The 22,226-nt window shown below is 28.0% G+C and overlaps 1 protein-coding gene across 1 annotated transcript in view; it reads right to left on the bottom strand.

The window, feature by feature from the left end:
- The window catches only part of LOC145838725 (cilia- and flagella-associated protein 54-like), a 35,037-nt gene that overhangs the window by 8,672 nt on the left and 4,139 nt on the right, over positions 1–22,226 (bottom strand). The window contains exons 7-35 of the mRNA XM_082946384.1: positions 19,997–20,095; positions 18,892–19,004; positions 18,090–18,364; positions 16,614–16,743; positions 15,800–15,935; positions 15,460–15,638; positions 15,177–15,340; positions 14,794–14,967; positions 14,525–14,663; positions 13,693–13,771; positions 12,232–12,437; positions 11,619–11,901; positions 11,263–11,423; positions 10,627–10,749; positions 10,363–10,496; positions 7,827–8,043; positions 7,312–7,598; positions 6,967–7,138; positions 6,680–6,829; positions 6,176–6,386; positions 5,820–5,944; positions 5,429–5,595; positions 5,094–5,327; positions 4,705–4,908; positions 4,337–4,483; positions 4,135–4,254; positions 3,802–3,957; positions 3,179–3,311; positions 3,001–3,115 (exon numbers count right to left, since the gene is read on the bottom strand). Of these exons, the coding sequence (XP_082802510.1) occupies positions 3,001–3,115; positions 3,179–3,311; positions 3,802–3,957; positions 4,135–4,254; positions 4,337–4,483; positions 4,705–4,908; positions 5,094–5,327; positions 5,429–5,595; positions 5,820–5,944; positions 6,176–6,386; positions 6,680–6,829; positions 6,967–7,138; positions 7,312–7,598; positions 7,827–8,043; positions 10,363–10,496; positions 10,627–10,749; positions 11,263–11,423; positions 11,619–11,901; positions 12,232–12,437; positions 13,693–13,771; positions 14,525–14,663; positions 14,794–14,967; positions 15,177–15,340; positions 15,460–15,638; positions 15,800–15,935; positions 16,614–16,743; positions 18,090–18,364; positions 18,892–19,004; positions 19,997–20,095 (4,833 nt within the window). The remainder of the gene's footprint in view (positions 1–3,000; positions 3,116–3,178; positions 3,312–3,801; positions 3,958–4,134; positions 4,255–4,336; positions 4,484–4,704; positions 4,909–5,093; positions 5,328–5,428; positions 5,596–5,819; positions 5,945–6,175; positions 6,387–6,679; positions 6,830–6,966; positions 7,139–7,311; positions 7,599–7,826; positions 8,044–10,362; positions 10,497–10,626; positions 10,750–11,262; positions 11,424–11,618; positions 11,902–12,231; positions 12,438–13,692; positions 13,772–14,524; positions 14,664–14,793; positions 14,968–15,176; positions 15,341–15,459; positions 15,639–15,799; positions 15,936–16,613; positions 16,744–18,089; positions 18,365–18,891; positions 19,005–19,996; positions 20,096–22,226) is intronic.

The raw sequence follows: 22,226 nt of genomic DNA, 5'->3' as shown, positions 1-22,226 counted from the left end.
GCTTTTAAGGGCATAGGGGGATAAAACAATTTGATCTTATTTTATGTAGTTTTTACTAAGCTACAAGATGCTTTTTACAGATTTTAAAAATTCAGTATATGTTTTAAGATATAGCCGGTCAAAGTCAAAGGCAACAAAAGGTTCATAATGGGAGGCACAAACTAAAACACTGTTTAAAAAAATGTTTTACCCCCCCCCCCCTTTATGCCCATAACATCTACTTTAGAATTATTTTACTTAAATTACTTTATACAGTTTTAATTTAACTACAAGTAATCTTTGATCAATATAAAAAATTCTTAAAATTTTTGAGATATGGTAATTCACAGTCAGAGGTACAAATGAATCCTTATTTTTATAATATAAACTCAAACAACAAATAAATCAAATCACTAAAATCATATCTTTTTTTTATAAGTTGGCCTCAAAATCTTCAGATGTTTCTTTTATAAAACAAAAAAAAATTGCTAAATTAGATATTTAAAACACCAAGAAAAAAAAAGTTATAACAAAAGTTTTTTTTTTGTATATATAAAAATATATATTGATACTTAAAAATTGAAAACTTCTCTTCAACAAAAGTATAAATTTTTAAAAAAATTAGGATGAAAAAATTTAATTAAAATTTGTTTTAAAAATGATGGAGAACATAGGTTTTCAGTAAAATTGTATTTTTTGCTGTTTTGGTTTGCTCCTTGTATAATAAACCATTGTACTCTCTAGCTTTGACTGGTTGTAACTAAAAGTTTAATTGAAAATTTCAAGTTTATCAAAGAGTTACTATTAGCTTTCTGAAAAAGTTAAAATAAGAACAACATGTAAAAAAGTGCCTATACACCCTCCCCCCTTACTCCTCACTAATTTGCACATTTTTTCTTACAAACATTAACATTTTTGTTTACTTTTTTTCTAATTTTAATATTTTTTGTTGGAGGTTTAAAATTCAATAGTTTTTTAAGGGTATCTTTTCTTTATTTAATATTTATTTGTTTTTCATTTTGATGACAGTATTTTTCTCAGGAGCTCAACTTTTTTAAGTTTAGTTGTGAGGCTGTTGAACTTTTCAAGAATTTTAAAGATAATTTATAAATATGTAACCATTATAGAAGTAAAAGTTTGGTTAGTTAGTTTTCATGTGGCCATAGGGGTAAAACACTTATTTTTTAATTTTAAATAACCTTGTTTTTTTCAGAGTAAAAATTAAAACTGCTTTAGTCAGCCTGAATATTTTTCTAATTTGGTCTGTTTTAATTTATCTTGGGTCATCTTGAGTTTTTAACATTTCTAAGTTGTCATGATTATGAGGCAAGGCAACCATGTTTCAACAATTTTATCTAAAATTTTTGCTTTGTTTATGAAAAAATTAAACAAAAAGTTATATAAAGTAGAGGTAGACTAAATTTTCCTAAAATGTTAAACTACTCTAAGTAATCAAAGTTTCTAAATTAAGGCTACTTACTTTATTTAAATATGTGATTGTTTCAATAATACTATTTTTCATTTAATTTAAATCTAAAATATTTTTCTGTAAGAGTGAACTAGAAGTTTATAATAAACTTCTCAATTCTTTTTTTCAGAACTTGAATTTTATTATTTATTTTATTAACTTTATGATAACAATAATCAGTTATAGTTAAGTTTATGTATGCAGATTAAAATAAAAAAATCAAATTTTTAAGACTTTGGTAATTTAGGGTTTTTATCTTTTTTTTCAAAATATGCAATTTATGACAAATCTTTTAATAGAAGTGGTCTGTTAAATTTAAAAAATCATGTGGGTACATAAACTCAAGTTTAATCCTTTGCAGTAGCTTGCTTTGTATTTATTTTATGTTTACAATAGCTTGTAGATGATACTTAAGCAAGTCCTGTTTTAGGGAGTTTTCAACTTAGCTTACTTACCGCAAGATATTGATTTTGCGGTAATTCTTGAAGAAATTTTGCTTTTTTGAGTTCATTTGCGGCAGTCAGCTAAGAGTTTGCGGCAGTGAAGTGAGCAAAATGGTCGTTTTCAAAATTGAAGTTTTAAAAGAGATTTCGTTCAAAAAAATAACGAAAACGTTATAGATACTTATATTTTTTCTTAGAAAATTTCAAGGTGGTGCAGTTGCGGCAGTGCAACACCCCACGCGACGCCCCTGGTGCCCATTATGCAGTAGCTTTTAATACTTTCTAAACTTGGAATAATTTCCAAAGCTTTTAAGTATTCAACAAAGCTGTCATCGAAACACTCAAAGAGTTAAAAACCTTTAAAAAAATTAACTCGTTTGACTGTAGAAATTAAGATTGTTTTTTATAGTTATTTATTTAGAACTCTATAGTTAAATAAAAAAAATAAATATATTAATATATATATGAGATTTTTAAAAGCAAACTTTCAATGAAAAAATAGTAAAAATAAAAGCATTATAATAATTAAAAAACTGTTGATAGTAAACAAGACCAAAGTTTTTCAGAAAAAAAATTTGGAATATATTCCTACACACAACTGAGTGAATTAAATAACTATTAAAACTAACTTGTTAACACACAGAAACATGTCTTAGAGTAATAAAGAAATAGTAAATTATGGCAATTCGAATTCTACAATATTCTAAAAGGTCAGATCTCAAAATTTAGTTTAGACTTTAAAAAAATGTTCGATTATAATGATTAACTTTTTTTTTTCAATAGTTATTCAGATTGAAAAACTATAACAACTAAAAATATCTATACTTTATTAAGTTTTTAAAACTTCTTTTAACCACAACTCAAAAGTATTTTAAGTTTAAATAAAATAAAATGTTCATGTAGGTCTAACTAATAAGATTAGAATAATCAAAAACATTTAAAAAATAATTCATAATAACTAAGAATTTGAATTTTCAGATTTGAATAGCCGTGCACCTAACTGAGTGTTGAAATTATAACTCCTTAAAATACTCAAGAGTTTTGTTTTACAAAATAATTCTATAGACAATAAACTCTAATTTACATTCACATCATATAAAAAACACTAACCAATTTTAGCAACAACAGTAATAGAATGTAAGCAACCCCAAACACCAACTTTTTCTATAAAATCATAGTTCGGGTTTTCCATCCATGATATTAGAACCTTTTTACGTTTTAAAGCCTATATAAAAATATTCATTACAATCCTTAAATGCAGTTATACAAATATAACAGTTATAAAAACTTGGTCTAATGAAAGGCTCCAGTATATCATTGCGCTTTTCACATTACCCTGGTAACAGTAAACATCTCCGAGCTCATTGGCTGCTTGCGAGGTCACATGGTCGTCTTCAGTAGTTTTCAACAATTCTAAGGTGCTGTTCAATAAAACAATTTTATAATAGTACTCATATTTACATATATATTGCTCTTTAAGATTAAACATGGAATTCAAAATGTTCTACACTATATACCAATAACTGGTGTTTAAGGTTATTTTTTTGTATTTTCTGTTTTCAAAATACTTTTTAAACCTATTGCTTAGCTGAATAAAACGTACTAAATCATGACACACACTTTAAAGATTATAGCGCACACTTAAGTTTTAATAATGATAGGTAAATTTGTTATAATAATGTATATCAAAAACACATTCTTTTAACTAAAGAAAATATTATTAAAAAGTTTTTTATACTAAAGTAGTTGAAAAAAAAATTGTATGTTTTAATTTTTATATCACGAAAACTAAGTATATTTATATAAGTTGGTGAATAAATTACTTAAAAATATTATTTTTCAATAATTTAAACTTTTGTGGTATTAAAACAAATACTCAGTAGTTTTAATTAAAGAAACTGAAAATAAAACCGGGTATAAGATTGGACGACAGTAGACAATGAAGGTCGTTTTAAACTTGAATCAATTTCTAATTTTTCATATTCTATGTGTTTTACTGCTGTTGGAATTATGTCTTTTGTTTCTGCATCGTTCGATTGATTTAAGTCTTGTATAGATTTCTTCAAACTGTTAATAAAAAATGAACTAACTTAAAATATTTAGTACTTTTTTTTACTTTTAACTACTACAAATAAAGCTTTCTTTCGTAATTTTGTTGAAATTCAGATTTTAAAAATAATTAACAGTAATTACAAGTGTTGTAACTATTTAAGCTTAAGTGGTATAGCTCAAATATAATTTTACTTAGTATCTGCAGGATTATTCTGAATTGAAGACAGATATATCGCTAATAGTTTTCTTGAGTTATAAATAGATCTACACGTGTAGTTTGATTCGTTCATTACTGACTTCATATCGTTTATTCTGTTAAATTTTAATGGAAAATGATAAGATTTTTAATTATTTTGTTTTATTTGGTATGCAATTTATACAACTTAAAACAAACGTTTGTTTTGGATCAAAAGGAACAGAGGATAACGCAAAAGCTTTTTTTCCAAATTCGTATAAATCGTTTGAAGCTGTTAAGAAAGCAGAACTGTTTCTTTTGTTCGTGTTCTTTTTTGATAACATCAACTCTAACTGATCGTAACATCTAAAAAGTTTTTTTAAATCAAACAATATCGAGTTTGATATAAATTTGTTATTTAAGTTGTAGTATAGATGTTACTCGCAAAATTACAAATACTATTTGTAAAGCTGTAACTTTATTGCTATGTACTTACGAAAACTTTAGAAAGTTAAACATAATAAAGTCTGACTATTTCCACGTTGATTAAAGAATTATATGAACCTATTAAATTAATTAAATTTTACTTGTTAGCATTGTTTCGCGCTTTTACCGGCAACTTGCTCATTGCTGCCACCATGTGTTTCTGAGGATGGGGTTCGCCTTCGAAATGTTCGATTCTTTGTGCCAGCTTGTGCTGGGCATGCACGAGAATTGGCGAGATCGTTTCTTCAAATCGATGGTTGCTCAGTGATGAAAATCGCAAGCATATGTCGATTAGTTCTTCCCATCTGATTTGAAATTTGTAAAGGTAAACATTTTAAGCCAAAACATAAAAATAATAAATAAGAAATACTACTGAACACTTTTACTTGATGAAAACGGTTTGTTTACTTGTGAAAATATTCTTAAAATATTCTAATACTAATAATTACACTAATTATTGTTTCTTTCAATTTCTTTTTAACTATCAAACCTAGTTTGAATATGGAGCAGTTGAATTGAAGATAAAACCGCTTTGAAAACAAAACTCTTGTCAATGAAGCTAGTGTCATCCGAGTAATCGGTCCAACTGAAGTTGGAGCCACCGCTTTCCAATCTTATATCGCAGTCTTCCCCACTTTCTTGTATTGAGCCGGCTTGCTGCATCCAAAGCCACATGTCCAGCAGCATATCCGCGCACATCGACAAGCTCTTGCACGAAATCGACCTAAAAGTTAGTTAAAAAAATTACAATAATTTGGTAGATCTATTAAAACGTACTTTTTTAACCATGCTTAAAAATTTTTGTATATTTCTTAAATTTTAAACTTGATGTGGTTGATAGTTACGCCTCCACTGACGTCATCGTTGTCTCTAGCGTACTTCATAGCTTTGGTTACGCATGAATGAAGGTCACGTGACAAATTTTGCAACAAAATCCAGTGGCGTCCCCTATAGGCGAGGACGAGAGCTCGTCTGAAGGACAGTATCGAAATCTAACAAAGAACATATTTTAAAAACATTACGGTTTAAGGATATAACTTTATGGTTCAGTTTTACCATCGAGTTTATAGCTGACTGCTATAAATAAAGATATCATTTTATTTTCTATAGAAGTCAGCTTTAGACTCGATGATAGAACTGAATTATGGCATCAAAAAAGGTAAACAGTTTATTTTTTACTTATTTAAAGTCAACATATGAATTTCCGAGCAACCACCCTGTATAAATCAAGAAGAGTGTTGGTGCCGATGATTGAATTAGGGTCTATTTGAGTGGATGACACAGAAACCAAACTTTGATTCTCATGCAACTCACCAGTGCCCTCAAGTATTTGCTTGGAGGCTGTTGTTTTTTTATTAAAGCATTAACTTGAAATGGCAATATATTTACACTAACTATCAATAAACTTTTTTTTTCATTACCCTTAAAAGATTTCAAAAACCACACAGCGCTCATAGAGCTATTTAAGTTATAACATCAAATTTACTCTGAAATGTTGAAAGTTATAAAATACATGAACTAAAAAGTAGATTGCTAAAGATTAACCCAAAGTTTTGTTATTTTTCAACTAACTGAAAGTTTTTGTTAATCCATCTGCTAACTTTTCAATTGTGAGTCGATTATCTTGCAGTTCTTCATTGCTCGTTGTTTTTTCTTTCACTTTTGTGTGTTTTTTCTTAGTTTTCTCTTCAAACTTTGACTCTTCTGCTGCACTGATTTCAGCCTGACGGGCTTCTGTCCAGTCAGTGATCAAAAACCCACATTTTGGTAGTGACCAAAGCTCCTGCATTTTATTTTGTTTTTTTATTCACCATATTCTTTCAGCTTTAGTCTATATTTCGATTTTATTAGATTGAAGTTAAGACATTTTTAGAAAGAAACTAAAAACCTTTGTTTATAAAATTCCTTTTTATAAAATTTTAAGAATATTTCTAAAACTTTCATCATAGAAATTTTAATCTTCATACACAAACACTGCTGCATACAACAAATTTAAAACGTTTGAAATAATTTTAATTGTAACCGAGATATTTAATTTAGCAAACTTGACTAAGACAATGTTAAACTACAACCAACATGACTGAGAAATGTTACGTCACAAAAGCTGTTTTGTTTTATGTTCAATTTTTTCCGACGAATGTCCAACCGCTCAAAATAAATTTGTATGTGCATCAGACCAACTAAGCGGTTGAATTCAGATCTCCACGGAGTTTCTTCCACAGTTAGCTGTATAAAAAATTGACAATAAAGTTTAAAAATATAGTTTCTAAGAATTTTAGTAATAAGAATTATACAACTACATCAACTTATACTTTATATTTGTAAAAATTTATTTTAGAAGGTAGTCAGTGTTTAATCGAAACCTTACGAAGTCTTTTAGTTTTTTGCCACGCACGTAGAACTGGTAAAAAATAAGCGGCTAATTTGCTTATTGCAGTTCTTTCCCTATCTTCCTGCTCCGGGGAATAATTAATTGAATTTCCTTTTTTCTTCCAAAAAGGAACAAACTTTTTTGCTACCGCAGCATATTTTCCGCTAAAAAGTAATTCATACTTATTTCTATAGTTCAGATCTAATTAATAAATATATCACTATGCACTTTTAAACACAAAAAACAATACTTAAACTTAGTATTTTCTAATAAACTGTAGATACCGATTTGTAAGAAAAACAAGAAATTTAAAAACAAAAGACTCAGTACAACTCACTACTCGGAGCCGTTGTTATTGTATCCCGATTTTCGCGTTTCAGCTCGCGATTGGGCGGCCTGCGTGAACTCAACAACCGCAGCTGCGTACCTCTGCGCTTCCACACCGCCCTCCCTTCCCCTGCCGTCTGCCTGCTGGCTGTTGAACCCTGTCTGCGTCTTCCTGCCGACGTTCAGGGGCTTGTTGACGCACATCGCCTCCTGACGCTTGTGCAACGTCATCAGCACGTCCCTGCTCCACGTCAGCGCCTGCTCAATGTTTCCGCACCTAAGTGCGCGCTTCATGACCTGTCGATTGAAAAAGTTGGGATGTTTAAAAATTGTTTAATCTATAGCAATAAAGTCTTGTTGTAAAATACTTGTTACTTTATTTTACGTAAAATGTTGCAAAACTGTAAAAGAACTACCATTAATACTTGCGTAAAACATGTGTAATAATTATGTACCTTTTAAGTATAATTCAGAAAAACAAGTAGATGTTCGACTGAAGAAGCTATTAACAACTGGAAAACTAACAAACACGAAGAACTCCACGTACCGCGTCCTCTTCTTGAACTTGACCACTTCCCTGAAAGCCACGGTAGTTTTCAGCTCGTACAACCTGCGGTACACCATGGCGCTCTCCTCGTTGCCGCTCATGTCGCTCGTGTTCGCCTCCCCACTGCCCTCCTTCAACGTGACGAACTTGCGCTCGAGCATGGTCAGCTCGTAAGATTGCGACATGGTCTTGGATCTGGTTTGTTTTTAGTGAGTTTCTGCACTTATCTTGGTGTAGTGAATAGAAACAATTATTTTAGAAAAAATTGAAAAAGATAGATGATAAACACTTATATAAATGGGAACGGGTCAAAATTACACGAAGACAAATTTGCACGAGAAACAAAATTGTACGAAGATACTTTTGCATGAAGACAAATTTGCACGAGGGGATTAAATCGCACGAAGTGACAAAATTGCACGAGTTACAATTTTGCACGGAGGGTCATTTTTGCACGAGAGTAAAAAAAAACATAAAAAAAAACATATAAAAAAAATATAAAAAACTAATTAATAAAAAAGCAAGTAGAAAAAAAGGTTACTGACCAAGGGTAAGGGTTAACAGTAAAGGTAAAAATAAAAAAATAACTAATAAAAATTTCTATTAAAAAAACCGATCGAGGGTAAGGGCTAGGGGTAACAGTGAGGAACGAGTCAGAAAATAACGGGCGTCACTTTAGCACGGAGTGACACTTTAGCACAGTTTCACTTTAGCACAGGCTGTCACCCCGTACTAATATGTCACTCCGTGCTAAATCATTTAGATGTACAGTCTAAAAAATCTAATAACATAAAATTACCAACTTTTCAGAAAATTTTATGGCTAAAGAAGTTTTCTAAACACAAAAATATAAATAAATCTTAATTTGATCAGTCTACTTATTATATAAAAAAATATTTAAAAATTGTTTAAAAACAAAACTATAATAAAGAAACTTTAGATAAACCTGACTGTGAATTGAAAAAAATATATAGCTCAGAAATAACTTTAAAATGAAAAATAAACCAAACTATTTATTCTCAAAGCTTTCATCATTTATTTGACATTATCAATGAAATAAACGGCTTTAGTACGAGCGGACGAGCGGCTGTTTCGTTTTGTTTCTAATTTTAATGAAAACGGTAACTTACTGGAATTCCTACGCGGAATACAGTATAATTTTAGTAAAGATTAATATAGATTTGTAAATTTCGTTTTTGTTCGTTCTGTTAATAAACTTTAAACTAGTACTTTACATTCCAACCTTTTCAGCCAAGCAAAATGTTTAAATAAATTGTAAGTAAAATATTAGTATTTTATTATGTGAATTAAAATAGTATAAAGTTTAAGAACATTTAATTAAGTATTTAATAGTTCAATTACCATTTAATTTACGAACTTCTTGTTTTCTTGTACTTATTTTTGATATTAAGTATAGTTCTTCTCAAAAAATATAGCCTAATAAGGATGTTTTCTAGCTTATTGCTACCTACGAGTGATTTCTCTAAGTATAATTCGTAATTTACTTTAAAAGGGTGCCAAGCTTTGTCTTACAATTGACTCTTTACTTAAATATAGTTTTAAATATAAACAACTTGGTAGATATACATTTTAAAGTGCCTTAAATTCGTAATCAATAGGATGCTGACTAAATAAAGTTTAATTTTTAATCAATTTTTAAAATATGTACTTAATTACTTAAAATATCGATCGTGCAAAAGGGTCACTCCGTGCTAAAATTTTACACCGTGCTAAAGTGACGCCGAGCTAAAGTGTCAGTCTGTGCTAAAGTGACGCTGTGCTTTTCTGACATCTACTCTAACAAAGGTAGTAAAATAAAATGAATAAACAAACTAAATAAAATTAAATTAAATTAAAAAATTTAAACAAATAACAAAATTTAAAAAAAATAAAATAAATAAAAAATCCAATTTGTGCAAAAAATTATTCGTGAAAATTGTCTGCTCGTGCAAAAGTGACCCTTTGTGCAAAAGTTCTACGTGCAATTTCATCTTCGTGCAAATTTGTACGCTCGTGCAAATTTGACAGCTACCCTATATAAATAGATTGGTTTAATTACACTAGGGTGCAGATTTTGTAAAGAAAAAAAATCAATACTTGCCTTGGTGCCAAACTAAACAAGATAACACAATATTGGACAAAAGTTAACGTGTTTCTCTTTATTTATAATATAAAACTAGTCGGAACTTATAACCACTGAAAAAACTAAACTTTTTTTAAACATGGCTGAGTTATTTGATCGTATTTAGGTTACTTTAGCCTTAATCGTTTGAGTAAACTAAGAAGTCAGTAATCTTGCATTATCATACATATAAAAAACATACAAATAATGCTTGATAACTTTTATCCTTAATTCAAACTCAACCAAACTAAATGCGTTTGTATGAATTAAAAAAAAACGATTTCAGTCGTTAAAACTTTGTGCTGTAATAGCAATGCAACTATTGTTTTAATTAAACTATCATTTAAGTACTTATAACTGTTCTACGTAAAATAAAATATGCTATTAATTACTTTCGTTGAGTCTGCAGTTGTTTTTTGTTATTTGGTGTAGAAAACTTTTTAGGCGAATTAGAATTGTTTTCAAGTAACTGCTTTCCTACTCTAATACTCCACAATGCTAGAGATAGATTAGAAGATTTAGCAACCTTTAGAAATAAATCCAATATAACAGCTTGTTAAAATTCAAAGTAGTTCATTTTTTGTTCTTTTTATAATAAAAAAGCAACAAAAATACTATTCATAAGATAACAATTATCAAATCAATTATCAAATAACCTTTGTGACATAGTTGACCATACATCCTACCATATGTATAATTGATTCGTTTAGAACCGGTGAGCGTTTGAGTTTTAAAACATACGCCAGAGTCTCAAGATCCCTAAGACATCGTACAACAACCTTAAAAGTTAATATTGTCTATTAATACTTACAGTTAATACTTAATACTAAGAAAAGTAAATTTACCATAGAAAAAAAATAAGAAAACAGACAAAAATAAGGTTTATAGACTACAATGTAATTCTTTTGAACTATAGTACAAAAAGAAATGCTTCGTTTTACTTTAAAAAGTTTTATAATTGAAAGTTTGTATTATAGTATCGCTTTTTTATTGAGCCTAATCTGTAGTTTTTAGAATAAATAGTTGTGTACAGGTAAACGGCTTTACAAACTCTACAACTCATGTTTTTTTTAATTTAGTGTATTGATATAAATTCTAAGTTTATTTTTATTTTTTTCGATAGAAAAATCTTACAAACTAAAATTTTACTAGATAGCAAATTATGTAAGTGCAGTATATTGAAAATAATCTCTAGTCGGTCAAATTTTTCGAGCTGCAAGAAATAGTGTTTTAGTAATATAATGATCTTAGTTACACTTATTATTTTATTTTAATACTAAGCAAAAACTAACTTCCATAAATGGAACCGACTTTATACCAGCTTGCAAAATAGGGCTGACAAGGCCGTACGTTTGAACAATGCATTGAAGGTGGATGTTACCATCTGACAGCAAGTTTGCTAGCTCCATAGCAACCAGCATCTTTTCACACTCATGAAGCCGATCTAATTGAGCTATTAAAACAAAAGCATTAACATATAACACAAAAATTAAATTAATTCGGATGTCTTTTTTTTAGAAAGTTGCATAAATCCCTATCACAAAACAATTAACAAAAAACTGTTGAAAAACATATATGATATAATAAAAATTTTGACAGTACTTACAAACAAAACATGTTTGTTTGACAAAAAAAAATTAAAACGTACTCGGCATTAAAATACCCTCTTTTTCTATGAATCGGTCGCAGTGAAGAGACTTGTCGCGTACTGAACATTCCACCCACAATTGCAACGCTGTCAACGCATGAAGTAACAACAGAGGAGAAGAACGTAGTATGACGTCCTCGTTCAATTTGTGGATGACGAGCTTGTAGTCCGTATGCGAAGATATGACGTCATCGCTTTGCGGCTGATCTGTCACGACGAAGTGGTTCCATATGACTTGACACGCTTTTTCGCACAACTTGTCAGCACCCAACTTGAAAGAAGTCTGAAAATTTATTTATGTAGAAAAAGAGAATAAAAGCTTTGAAAAATGCTTTTAGTCTTAAAATTTTTTATGATATACTATTAAACATATTTTGTAGGTTAAATTAAGTAAAATTTTGGACCATTTAAAATAGTTTATCACAAAACATATTTTTTTCACAGCATTATTTAATCAGCGGAACTTTTCTAAATGTTTTATAGAAAAATATTTTAACTTTATTTGAAATGCTTAGTAAAAACTAAAACTTCAATAATATCAGCAAAGAACTTACTTTTGTTTGACTTAAATCAACATTAAATTGTGTAAGTACATCTTATTTATCATGATAACCTGAGCGAAATGATAGTATGTTGATAGTACAGATTCAGGAAAAGAAGCGATAATTGGCATAGTCGATTTGCCAATATTGCCTCCAATTAACCGCCCATCGGAGTCATAAGCTGCCACTGCGAACATGTACCTGTTGTTTGCATGTAATCCCTCAACACGAAATATGATGTCACAATCTGATTTCGCTATATAAACTTCTCCCGTTCCTATAATAGTAGTTTTATAGGCTTGTTACATAAAAATTATATGGTAACATTAAAGCGATAGAAAAATGGTAGAATTAGACTTTAGAAAGTGTACTTTTCTTTTTACATTAAACAATAGTTTTGAACCTCTCAAGAAGATTACTTTTAATCTGTAATATAAAATGATTAAACTTTTGCAAAATCTGTAATAACTTATACAAATAACTAAAAAATAATAACTCACTATATATAGAATATTTTAAAAGTGTATCTAAGATATGTCAATAATCATAAAAGTATTGTTTTTGTCAGTAATCATGTAATATCAAAGCTTTGTATAAACTTTGTTTGACATTTTTCAATTTAATAAACATAGGCCATAGGGGGGGGGGGGGTAAAACACTTTTATAACAAAAATTAACCTTTGCTTTTATATGAAAGCTTTAAGTACAGACTACAAAGTTTTTATAGAATTCAAAAATATCATTTAGCTTTTGAGATATTTTATAATAAGTTTCCGATACAAACGTATGTACCGCAAATTTTTTGGGGTCAATTTTCTCGGAAATTTGAAAATTCACTATAAATCTACCTCCTCCTTCATTTTTCAAGCAATCTTCTTCAAATTTTCAGGAAATGTTCCTTATTTTAAATGAAAAAACATTACTTATAAATTTTTATTATTTATAAAAATAAAAATTTTATCAGAAAAATTATAAAAAAAGACTTTTAATCCCCCTATGGCCTTGATATTTCAATACTTTTTTTATCTACAAAACTTAATATTATTCAATATATTAACTTTTTTTTTTGTAAATACATGTAAAGATACTGATAAAATTCAATACCACTATCGATTTTTATACTATGTTACTTCATTTAAAAAATAATTCGTTAAACCTATTATAAGGAAAATACATAGGTGATCACTTAATAAATCGAGTACAACTGTTAAATAAGTAGAATTAAATTTAAATGCATTTTCTATATAAGTAACAAAAAGTTTTTCAAAAAAGATAAAAACTTAAATAGGAAGCTTTATTAATTACATTAGTAAACAAATATTACAAAAAAAAAACTTTTAATAGTGTACACAAATAAGGTTGATGTTTAAAATGCATTAATCAAAGATACTTAAAAAAATAAAAGTTAATATTTAAAGTTTTTCTAACTCAACCTATGAGGAACCACATAAAAATGCAAAAATAAAGCTTAGGTACGGTATACATTTTAAGTAACGTCATTTCAATCTACTCTAGTTTAATAAAAATAAAACCTTTAAACTCGCAATCACTTTCCCTTACTTTCACGTTGTTACCAATAGCAGCCCGCGCAAAAATTTTCCACCAAGAAACCTTTAAAAAACTACATACAATAAATTATATTACATAAGGGCATAGGGGGTCCAACATTTTTCTTTTTTTTAAAAATTAACATTAGCACTTATTTCAAAGCTTAGAGTATATACTTTAAGATATTTTTTATAGAACTTAATATTTCAATTAACTTTTGAGATATAATAATTTTGTATAAAAATTCAAAAGACCGTATGGAATCAAAAGTCTTCAAGGCCGATTTTCTCGGAATTTTGAAAAAATTACTAAAAATCTACCTCCTCCTTCATTTTTTAGCAATTTAATTCAAGTTTTCAGGAAGTGTAGTTTTCAATATTACAAACAACTTATACAAAGCGGATTTTGAAAATAATCCAAAAGTTAATGACCAAAATTTTAAAAAAATTTAATTTTTTTTTATCAACATTTTTTTTACTAATTTTTTTACAAAAATTTAAAAATCTGTTTTCGGCAAGTTGTTTAAAATTTATTTAAGATTACTTTGAAAATTTTTTAAAACAATTGCTCAAAAATTGAAGAAAGAGATAGATTTTTCGTGAAATAGTCTATTTTTGCCCTTTTAATTTGCGCATCCCAGAAAGAACCTATTGAAAGCTCTAACTTTGATCGCTTGTATCTCAAAGTTGCTTTGAATTAAAACAAGCGGTAAAAAATAACAAGTAGCTTATCTAATTGTGTAAAAAATAAAACTAAATTTGAAAAAGTGTTTAAGCACCCTATGCCCTTAACTATAAAAGTGATTATTGTTTTTACCTTGGTATTTGCAGGTTCAAATAAAGGTGGCTTGAAAACCATACAATTATAACTTCGAGCGAGCAGAATAGGGGCGTTTGGAATACTGGCATTTTTTATTGGTTCGTTGCATAAAATTTTTTTGTTCTCCTTATACAACCTATTGTTATCAAATCAAACTGTATTTTAGAAAATCATAGAAAAGTTATGTAAATAACCAGTAAAACATGTGTTTTAAACTCTACAAAGCTAGGTGTAAAAACAAATATTTCTATTATTACTAAATAAACTTCAAGTTGTTTATAGAGAATCTCTCAATTTCTTTTATAGATTTGTTGAGCGTGTTCTCAACATACATGGTTCCCTCATCATCTCCGTTTAGAGCTTCTTGCATGTACAAAATTGCTTTGGACAAATGAGAATGTCCGACAAACTTTTTTATACTTTCAGGCGAAATTTGGTCACTAAAAGTTTTTGTCTAAATTATCATCTGAAGATTTTTTTTTTCCTTAAATGAAAATAGTAACTAAAATGTTTCATTTAAAGAGATGTAAAAAGTACATTGTATAAATACAAAATTTGTTTTGAATAATTAACGAAAAAAAAAATATAAAGAAATAAATGAAAGTTTACACTAACAAGTTTTACCAAAATATAATATTTTCAAACTTACATAAAGTTTTCAGGCAAGTAGTAAGTATTGCCGCTTTGATTGACATTAACCAGACGTGAGTGATCTTTCATGCAAAGTAAAATAGTACTCAGCCGATGGTGCACAACTAATAACTCAACATTCAATTCTCTAACTATTGACTCGTGTACAGTTGTTTTAGAATTCTAAAATTTTAACTCTAAGTAACTTTTACTGCAGAATAAGTTTCAAGTTTTTCAGCTTTAACAGGCTTGAAAACAAAACCAAACCACGTCTTTAATTAGTTAACATTTGCTAAACTAACTGTTTCTTCAATGTCAAGAACAGAAGTGTCAACAATTTTACTCAAATCATCAACCAAAAAGCGCAGATTTCTCTGATTAATGGCAATTATTGTTGACCTGACAATATAAAGAGCGTTGAACATCTGAATAAGTGGACTTGTTCCTACTGACGAGTAAACTGCGTGCAACTCCGAACCTCCTTCATCGGAAAATGCAGCGTTAATTTTGCAGGTGTAAAGTTCACTTATATTAACACTTTCAATTTAAGCAAACTTAAACACAGTATTAACTGTTAGTTTAAAAATTGTATTAATGAATTTTAAAAAATAAACTGTTTTTCTCAGCTAAAACCGAGCAAACCTTGCGTGGAAGAATTGGAAAGGATTTCGAGTCCAGAAGCAAGAGTGAGCGCCACATGAGCCAGCAGTGGAGGATCGAAACTGGCCACTTGGAGGTGCAACATGCTATTGTGGACTATCGTTAACACATGCAACGACTGTTTGTTAATTTTCAACTTAAATAAGTTAATTAATAGACAGAAACTATAAATAATTCTAAGAAGATAAAATAAATAAAAAACTAATTCTTTTTGTAGCACCATAACTTTATTGAGCTAAAATTTTACTATAAATCACAATAATTCATTATCACAGTTACCTTTAAAAATAAAACTAATTTATACGTTTAGAATATTACAAATAATTCAAACTAAATTATTTATTTTAATAGTTTTAAGATCAGCTAATTATTTTTTGTTTAATTTTGTAAAAAAAATAACAATCTCAAACTTAACGTTAAATAATTTGATAAAAGTATACCTTATCAATATATCAAATAAAACAACTAAAATATTGATAACTTTAAACTAACACATATATAATTTTAGCTTAGTATAATGTTAAGTTTTAGTTTTATTATTCAAAAAACGCTTGTTTTTTTTTAAATTAGTCAGTCGTTAACGAACGTATTCTCTTGGATATTCACTTAAATATAAAAAAGTTAAACTAAGAAAATTTAAGCGTTAAAAAATTTTAACAATGCTGCAAAACATAAAAAGTATAAATGCAAACGATTTTGAAAAAAAAAGTGAAGTTTTTTTTTTTTTGAACAATGATGTTTAAACAAATTGTCTACAATACTTACTTTACTAAAGAAGTAACTAACAAGTGCTTACTTTAGCAAAGTTTTCAGATTTTTGAGCGGTTAATTGGGTTATAACATTTTTATTGTCTAAAACTTGGTATTTGGAAAATATTGTTTTACATTTTGACCACAAAATGAGAGTGACATCGAAGATCATATCCCTGGTAACAAAGTGTTTTAAAATTTGAAAGAAACTAAAACAAATCATATTTATACTAAGCTATAACAACAAATATTAGTTTAAAGGTAGGTGCATGGATAAACCGTAACTTTCTAAGTAAGCTTCATTCAGCTTGCTTCCCAGTTAAATGTTTCAGTTAATTAAATTTTATTAAAATATAATGAATCCAAGGAAGTTTTATAGAAATAGTAAAAAGATGAAAAAGTTTTATTTAGTTTATTAAATTCAAAAAACTTTACAAAACCTCTACACCAAGGTTTCCAAAATATATTTTAAATGGGACAATTCAAACTCCGACAACTGAAATTCTGAAAAAAAGTTTAAAGACCATATCTAAAAAAGTAAATAATATCAAAAAAATGGGTTGCAACTTTATTAGTTATGTACAGACAGTTTTTTTTTTTTGAAATATAAAATGTTTTTTAAAGATATGGCTATAATAAGTAATTAAATATAGTATTTATTAGTAGATCTTAAACTTATCTTAAAATAAATACTTTTGTTAGTCTTTACTTTACGATCATGATTTTATTAAATAGACCTACAACCCCTTTTTTTATTTTGAAAAAATTTGTATTACTTTTTGATAAAAATTTTTTTAAATATATTTTAAGAACTTGAATTGTCATGTAACCATTTTAAATCGCCTTCTATGAAGAAAGTTATATAGTAATCGCCTTTTTAATCTAGGGATCGGCAGGCATTTGGTCGCAATCCTATTTCAAAATTATAAAATTCTTGCAGGGCTCAGTTGTAGTTTTAGTTACAACGTGACCTTTCTTTTTTAAATCTTCATTACAAACCCCAGAATATCTTGTGTATAAAACTCAAACCAACCAGAGTCTACAATCAAATTAGTAAAAAACAATTAACAAGAGTCTTAATATTTTGTAAACTTTAAACAGAATATAAATATAGAGTAAAATTGAGTAAGTCTTATTTTTATTTTTTCTATTTCAAACATAACTTTAAAAAACTACAAACTTTAAATACTTTTAAAACATTTTACTTTTTTAATGGCACGTACAAGTTCAAAATTTAATATTGTTTAAAATTTTGTTTCATACTCCAAATACTCTTAAAGTTACTAGTCAAAATGAAAAGGTTAAGTTTTCAATCAAAAAAACAAAAATTAAAATTTAGAAGTAAATTCATATCTAATTATGTAGTACATTTGTAGTAAGTCTTAAATGTTTTATATAAAATAGATTTTAAATAATAGATAAATTAACAATACATTTTCAAAAAAGTAAGCTTTAAAAAAATTAATTATAATTAAAAGATAATAAAATTATATGTAGATTTAAAGAAATAAACTTAACTCACTTATCAATAATTGCACATTGATCTAAACCTTGAGGTTCGAAAACACTCTTATCTTCTCGAATGCAATACAGCAGGGTTTCCGCCAAATTAACTAAATCTTCTCCCAAGTGAGATTGTCGTCCAACCGTTTGTGCTGCTTCTGAAATTGCTCGCTTGCCCTGCTGGCTGGCCTGGTAACTACGAGTGACGCGCTCCACTGTCAGCAAGAGTGCGAGGCAAAACTCGTACTTGGCCCACTCCATCTGCTCTTTCTGGTCAACTTCGTCCTGGCGCTTCTGTTGAAAGTAGTCGCAATGTACACAAAATATAGTTTTTCCAACTTAATTGTTTAAAACAATGTTGAAGTTATTACTGTGAGTTTTTTTTTTTTTGAAGCTTTTAGTCTCTAAACATACTTCTTGTAAAACGTTTTTTCTATTATGATAAAGCTTCAAACACTATATTATGTCAAACATTATTCAAAAATTACACTTTAGCTCTTTAAAAAAGACAAAACACTACATTGTTTAATACAATATATTCCAAGTCAACTCCTTGCCTTTTTATTCTAGTTATCAGTCCAGTTAAAAATTTTGAACTTTGTGTTTTAGTTAATTTTTTTTTTTTTTAATCTCAAATAAACATTTCAGCGATATACTATTAGCTGCTTTTTTGTTAGTAAATCAGACTTATATAGCTTCATGTACTTGATATGTGCGTCATTAGTAAACATTGTTTTTTTTAATGAGTTTTTTTACAAAAAAACTATATCGAAAACTATTGCTAAAGTTTTTTAATATAACTTTTAACTTTTAGATTTAACCTTGATGAAGATGAGCACACAGTCTACTAGATTGTTGTACATCGACCACTGTTGATACGAAAATGCTAACTTCGTCAATCTGACCACTGAATTTAAGGTAACTCCGTTTAATCCTGAAAAAATGGTGGATGATTGAACACGAATGTAAAAAACATCAAAAACAAAAAATACCTTAAAATTAATAAACGCATTGAATACAACGCTTTAAGTATGTCTTTAACTTAGTGATTTTTAATATGACATTAACTTGAAAATTTTTATCATAACTTTTTTTAGTTTAAAAATTATAATTTAAATAAAACCTTACATTTTTACATTGATGATGTATGTATTTTTTACTTGTTTTTAAAATAATAGACTATTTTTTATCTTAACTATAAAAGTAGCTTTGTAATTTAAAAAAGAAATGTATAGAAGTAGATAGGTTTTAAATAATATGAAGACTAAGAGGTAAAATATCTTTTAACGTATCTGTAACGCTATTCGCTTAAAAGCGTTGTTCATCAAAAAACAAGTCGAAATTTGCTATGTTTTGGTTGACGGAAAGTATAATTTAATCACTTACTCTAATCAGCTCTGTTAAGCCTGACTTGCAAATAAATAAAGTGTAAAATTAGTGAATGAAAAGTTATTTAGAGCTTGTTTACAAAAAAAAATAGCTATTTTAGATGTTATCGCAAGCCTTATTGTCCAATCACTAATTTCACTTCTAGTTGATGTTAAATTGTAGCTCACATTTTATGTACCTTTTATAATAAACTTGTAGCGTTTATAAATAAATTCAAGGTTAAACTCAAAATTGTGAAGTTAATGAATAGTGTAGCACTTAACTAATTAAACATTCTCTACATTCAATTATGAACATAATCTTAAAAGGATCTAGTAGCAAAAGTATAGGTTAATAAATGGTATAATGTTAGATATCAATGGTTCACAGTATTCTTTAAGTATATCTACCTAATTTCATACTAAAAAGTTTGTTATCGATATTAAGAAAAACAAATTACTTCATTTAGTTATAAGTAATAAAAATCATGGGGTGTATATTATCATTTATAAGTGTTGTAAAATCAAACAATGATAAAGAAGTATTGTGATGGAAAACCTCGGTCAGCAAGTTGTTGCAACGATAAATCTCTTCTGACTCCTGCGAGTGTGGAATGATCGGAACTTGTGGCAATCGAAGTTGAACTTCCGCCTCCCCCTGTTACAAACATCTAAAATTTTATAGCAGAATTGTTAAGTACTTTAAATGCATGTTACTGCATGAAATTGTCAGTAGATTGAAATCCTATATGAGTCAGTAATAAATTTAATGATACTAATGGTACCCGCACATGCTTAAACATGGTTGCCACTGATTAAGCTGAGAAAAATTTCCTGACTTTTTCTGGCTTTTTCCTGACATTTTAACAAAATTTTCCTGACTTTTCTAAATCAGACTCTTAAATTAAACTTATTCTAAAATACATAATATAACACTTGAAATTATATAAAGCTTTCAATCTAAGTTTAATACAGGTTAAAAGCAACAGTTTTTTGCTGAATTCTATCATCAAACTTCCAGTACATCACTTAAACCATCTGTGTATGATTGATGTTTGTAATAAACAGCTCTATCAGCAAAATATTGTATTATTACCTTATAAACACAGCTTGTCTGAAAAAAGACACAATTTTTTAGCATTTCCTAGCATAAATGTACCTAGATAAACAAACGACATATAAGGAACTTTTATAACTAAAACCTTAATTAATAACAAACTTTCACAAATATAATCTTAAAACAATAACAAATTTTTACAGTTAAAACCATAAAACAATAAAGAACACATTTTGTTAGAATTTCCTAGCATAAATGTATCTAAATAAACGAAACGACATATAAGGAACTTTTACAATTAAAACCTTAAATCAATAAGGAACTTTCACAACTCAAACCTTAAAACAATAATTAACTTAATCAAATACTGTTTTTTAAAATGTATGTACTAAAATTTGTTTTCTCCGTTTTTTTATTAGCACTTCAACCTCTTCATCTAATGAAGATATGGTTTCCTTCATCTGAACTGCATTCCACTTCATTTTCTTAGCAGTTAAAATTATTGCTTAATTTTATTCAAATCGCTCTCATCTGCTGCTCCTACACTTGTTAAAGAGAGTCTTTTCTCTAAATCAAACCACAACTTGTGGGCTTCATTTCTTTTTTTTGGCACTCATTTATTTTTACTTTCGTTTATAAATTATTTCCTCTTATCATTTAGTATAAAAGTTGTAACAAATAAATATACTCTTATTTACTTTGAAAACTCAACTTACTCTACAAAAAATACAAATAATAAGTAAACTTAATCTTAGCATATACCTCTCTTATAATTTATTTTATAAATTTAAACAACTTTGAAAAAATTATAAAGAGGTAAAGTATACACATTAACTTGTTACATAAAATACTAAACTAACTGCTTAGTTATAAAGAACTCAATTATTTACTTAAACAAAAAACACTTTGATTCTAAAATTATGCTAGATATACTTTTGTGTATATATCACAGTTTCACTATGGAAGTGTCCTTGCTACAGATCATCAATACTAAAAAGCTTACAAAGTCTGCTTGTTCAAGTAGGGTACTTGTTCAATATGTTAATAGTAAATTTTTGCAGTTTTGTAAAGGATATTTTACTAATTTATACCAGATGAAGGCATTGAAAATAAAATTAAGGGCATAGGGGAGGTAAACACCCTTTTTTGGTTTTTGATCTTATTTTATATAGTTTTTACTAAGCTACAAGATGCTTTTTACAGATTTAAAAAATTAAAAATAATTTTTGAGATATAGCCGGTCAAAGTCGGAGCCAACAATAGGATCCTTATGGGAGGCGCAAACTAAAACGGCAAAAATAGACTATTTTACTAAAAATCTATCTTCTCCTACGTTTTTTGAGATAAATACCTCAAACTTTCAGGAAATGTTCCTTGATATATTTAGAAAATTCTGTCGTAAGGAATTTTGAAAAAAATAAAAAATTAAAATTTTATATAAAAAATAAACAAAAAAAAAACAGTTTTTTTTTGTTTTTCTTTTATAAAATTTTTATTTTTTAATGTTTTAAAATTCTGTTCCGACAGAATTTTTTAAATATATCAAGGAACATTTCCTGAAAATTTGAAGTAGTTATCTCAAAAAACGTAGGAGGAGATAGATTTTTAGTGATTTCTAGTTATTTGCCGTTTTAGTTTGCGCCTCCCATAAGGATCCTATTGTTGCCTCGGACTTTGACCGGCTATATCTCAAAAATTATTTTGAATTTTTTAAATCTGTAAAAAGCATCTT

Source organism: Thalia democratica, chromosome 1 (genome assembly GCF_965202585.1).
Source record: "Thalia democratica chromosome 1, ktThaDemo2.hap1.1, whole genome shotgun sequence".
NCBI classification, from domain to species: Eukaryota; Metazoa; Chordata; class Thaliacea; order Salpida; family Salpidae; genus Thalia; species Thalia democratica.
The sequence above is the reverse complement of the archived record's forward strand: the minus strand, read 5'-3'. Positions and strand labels throughout refer to the sequence as shown.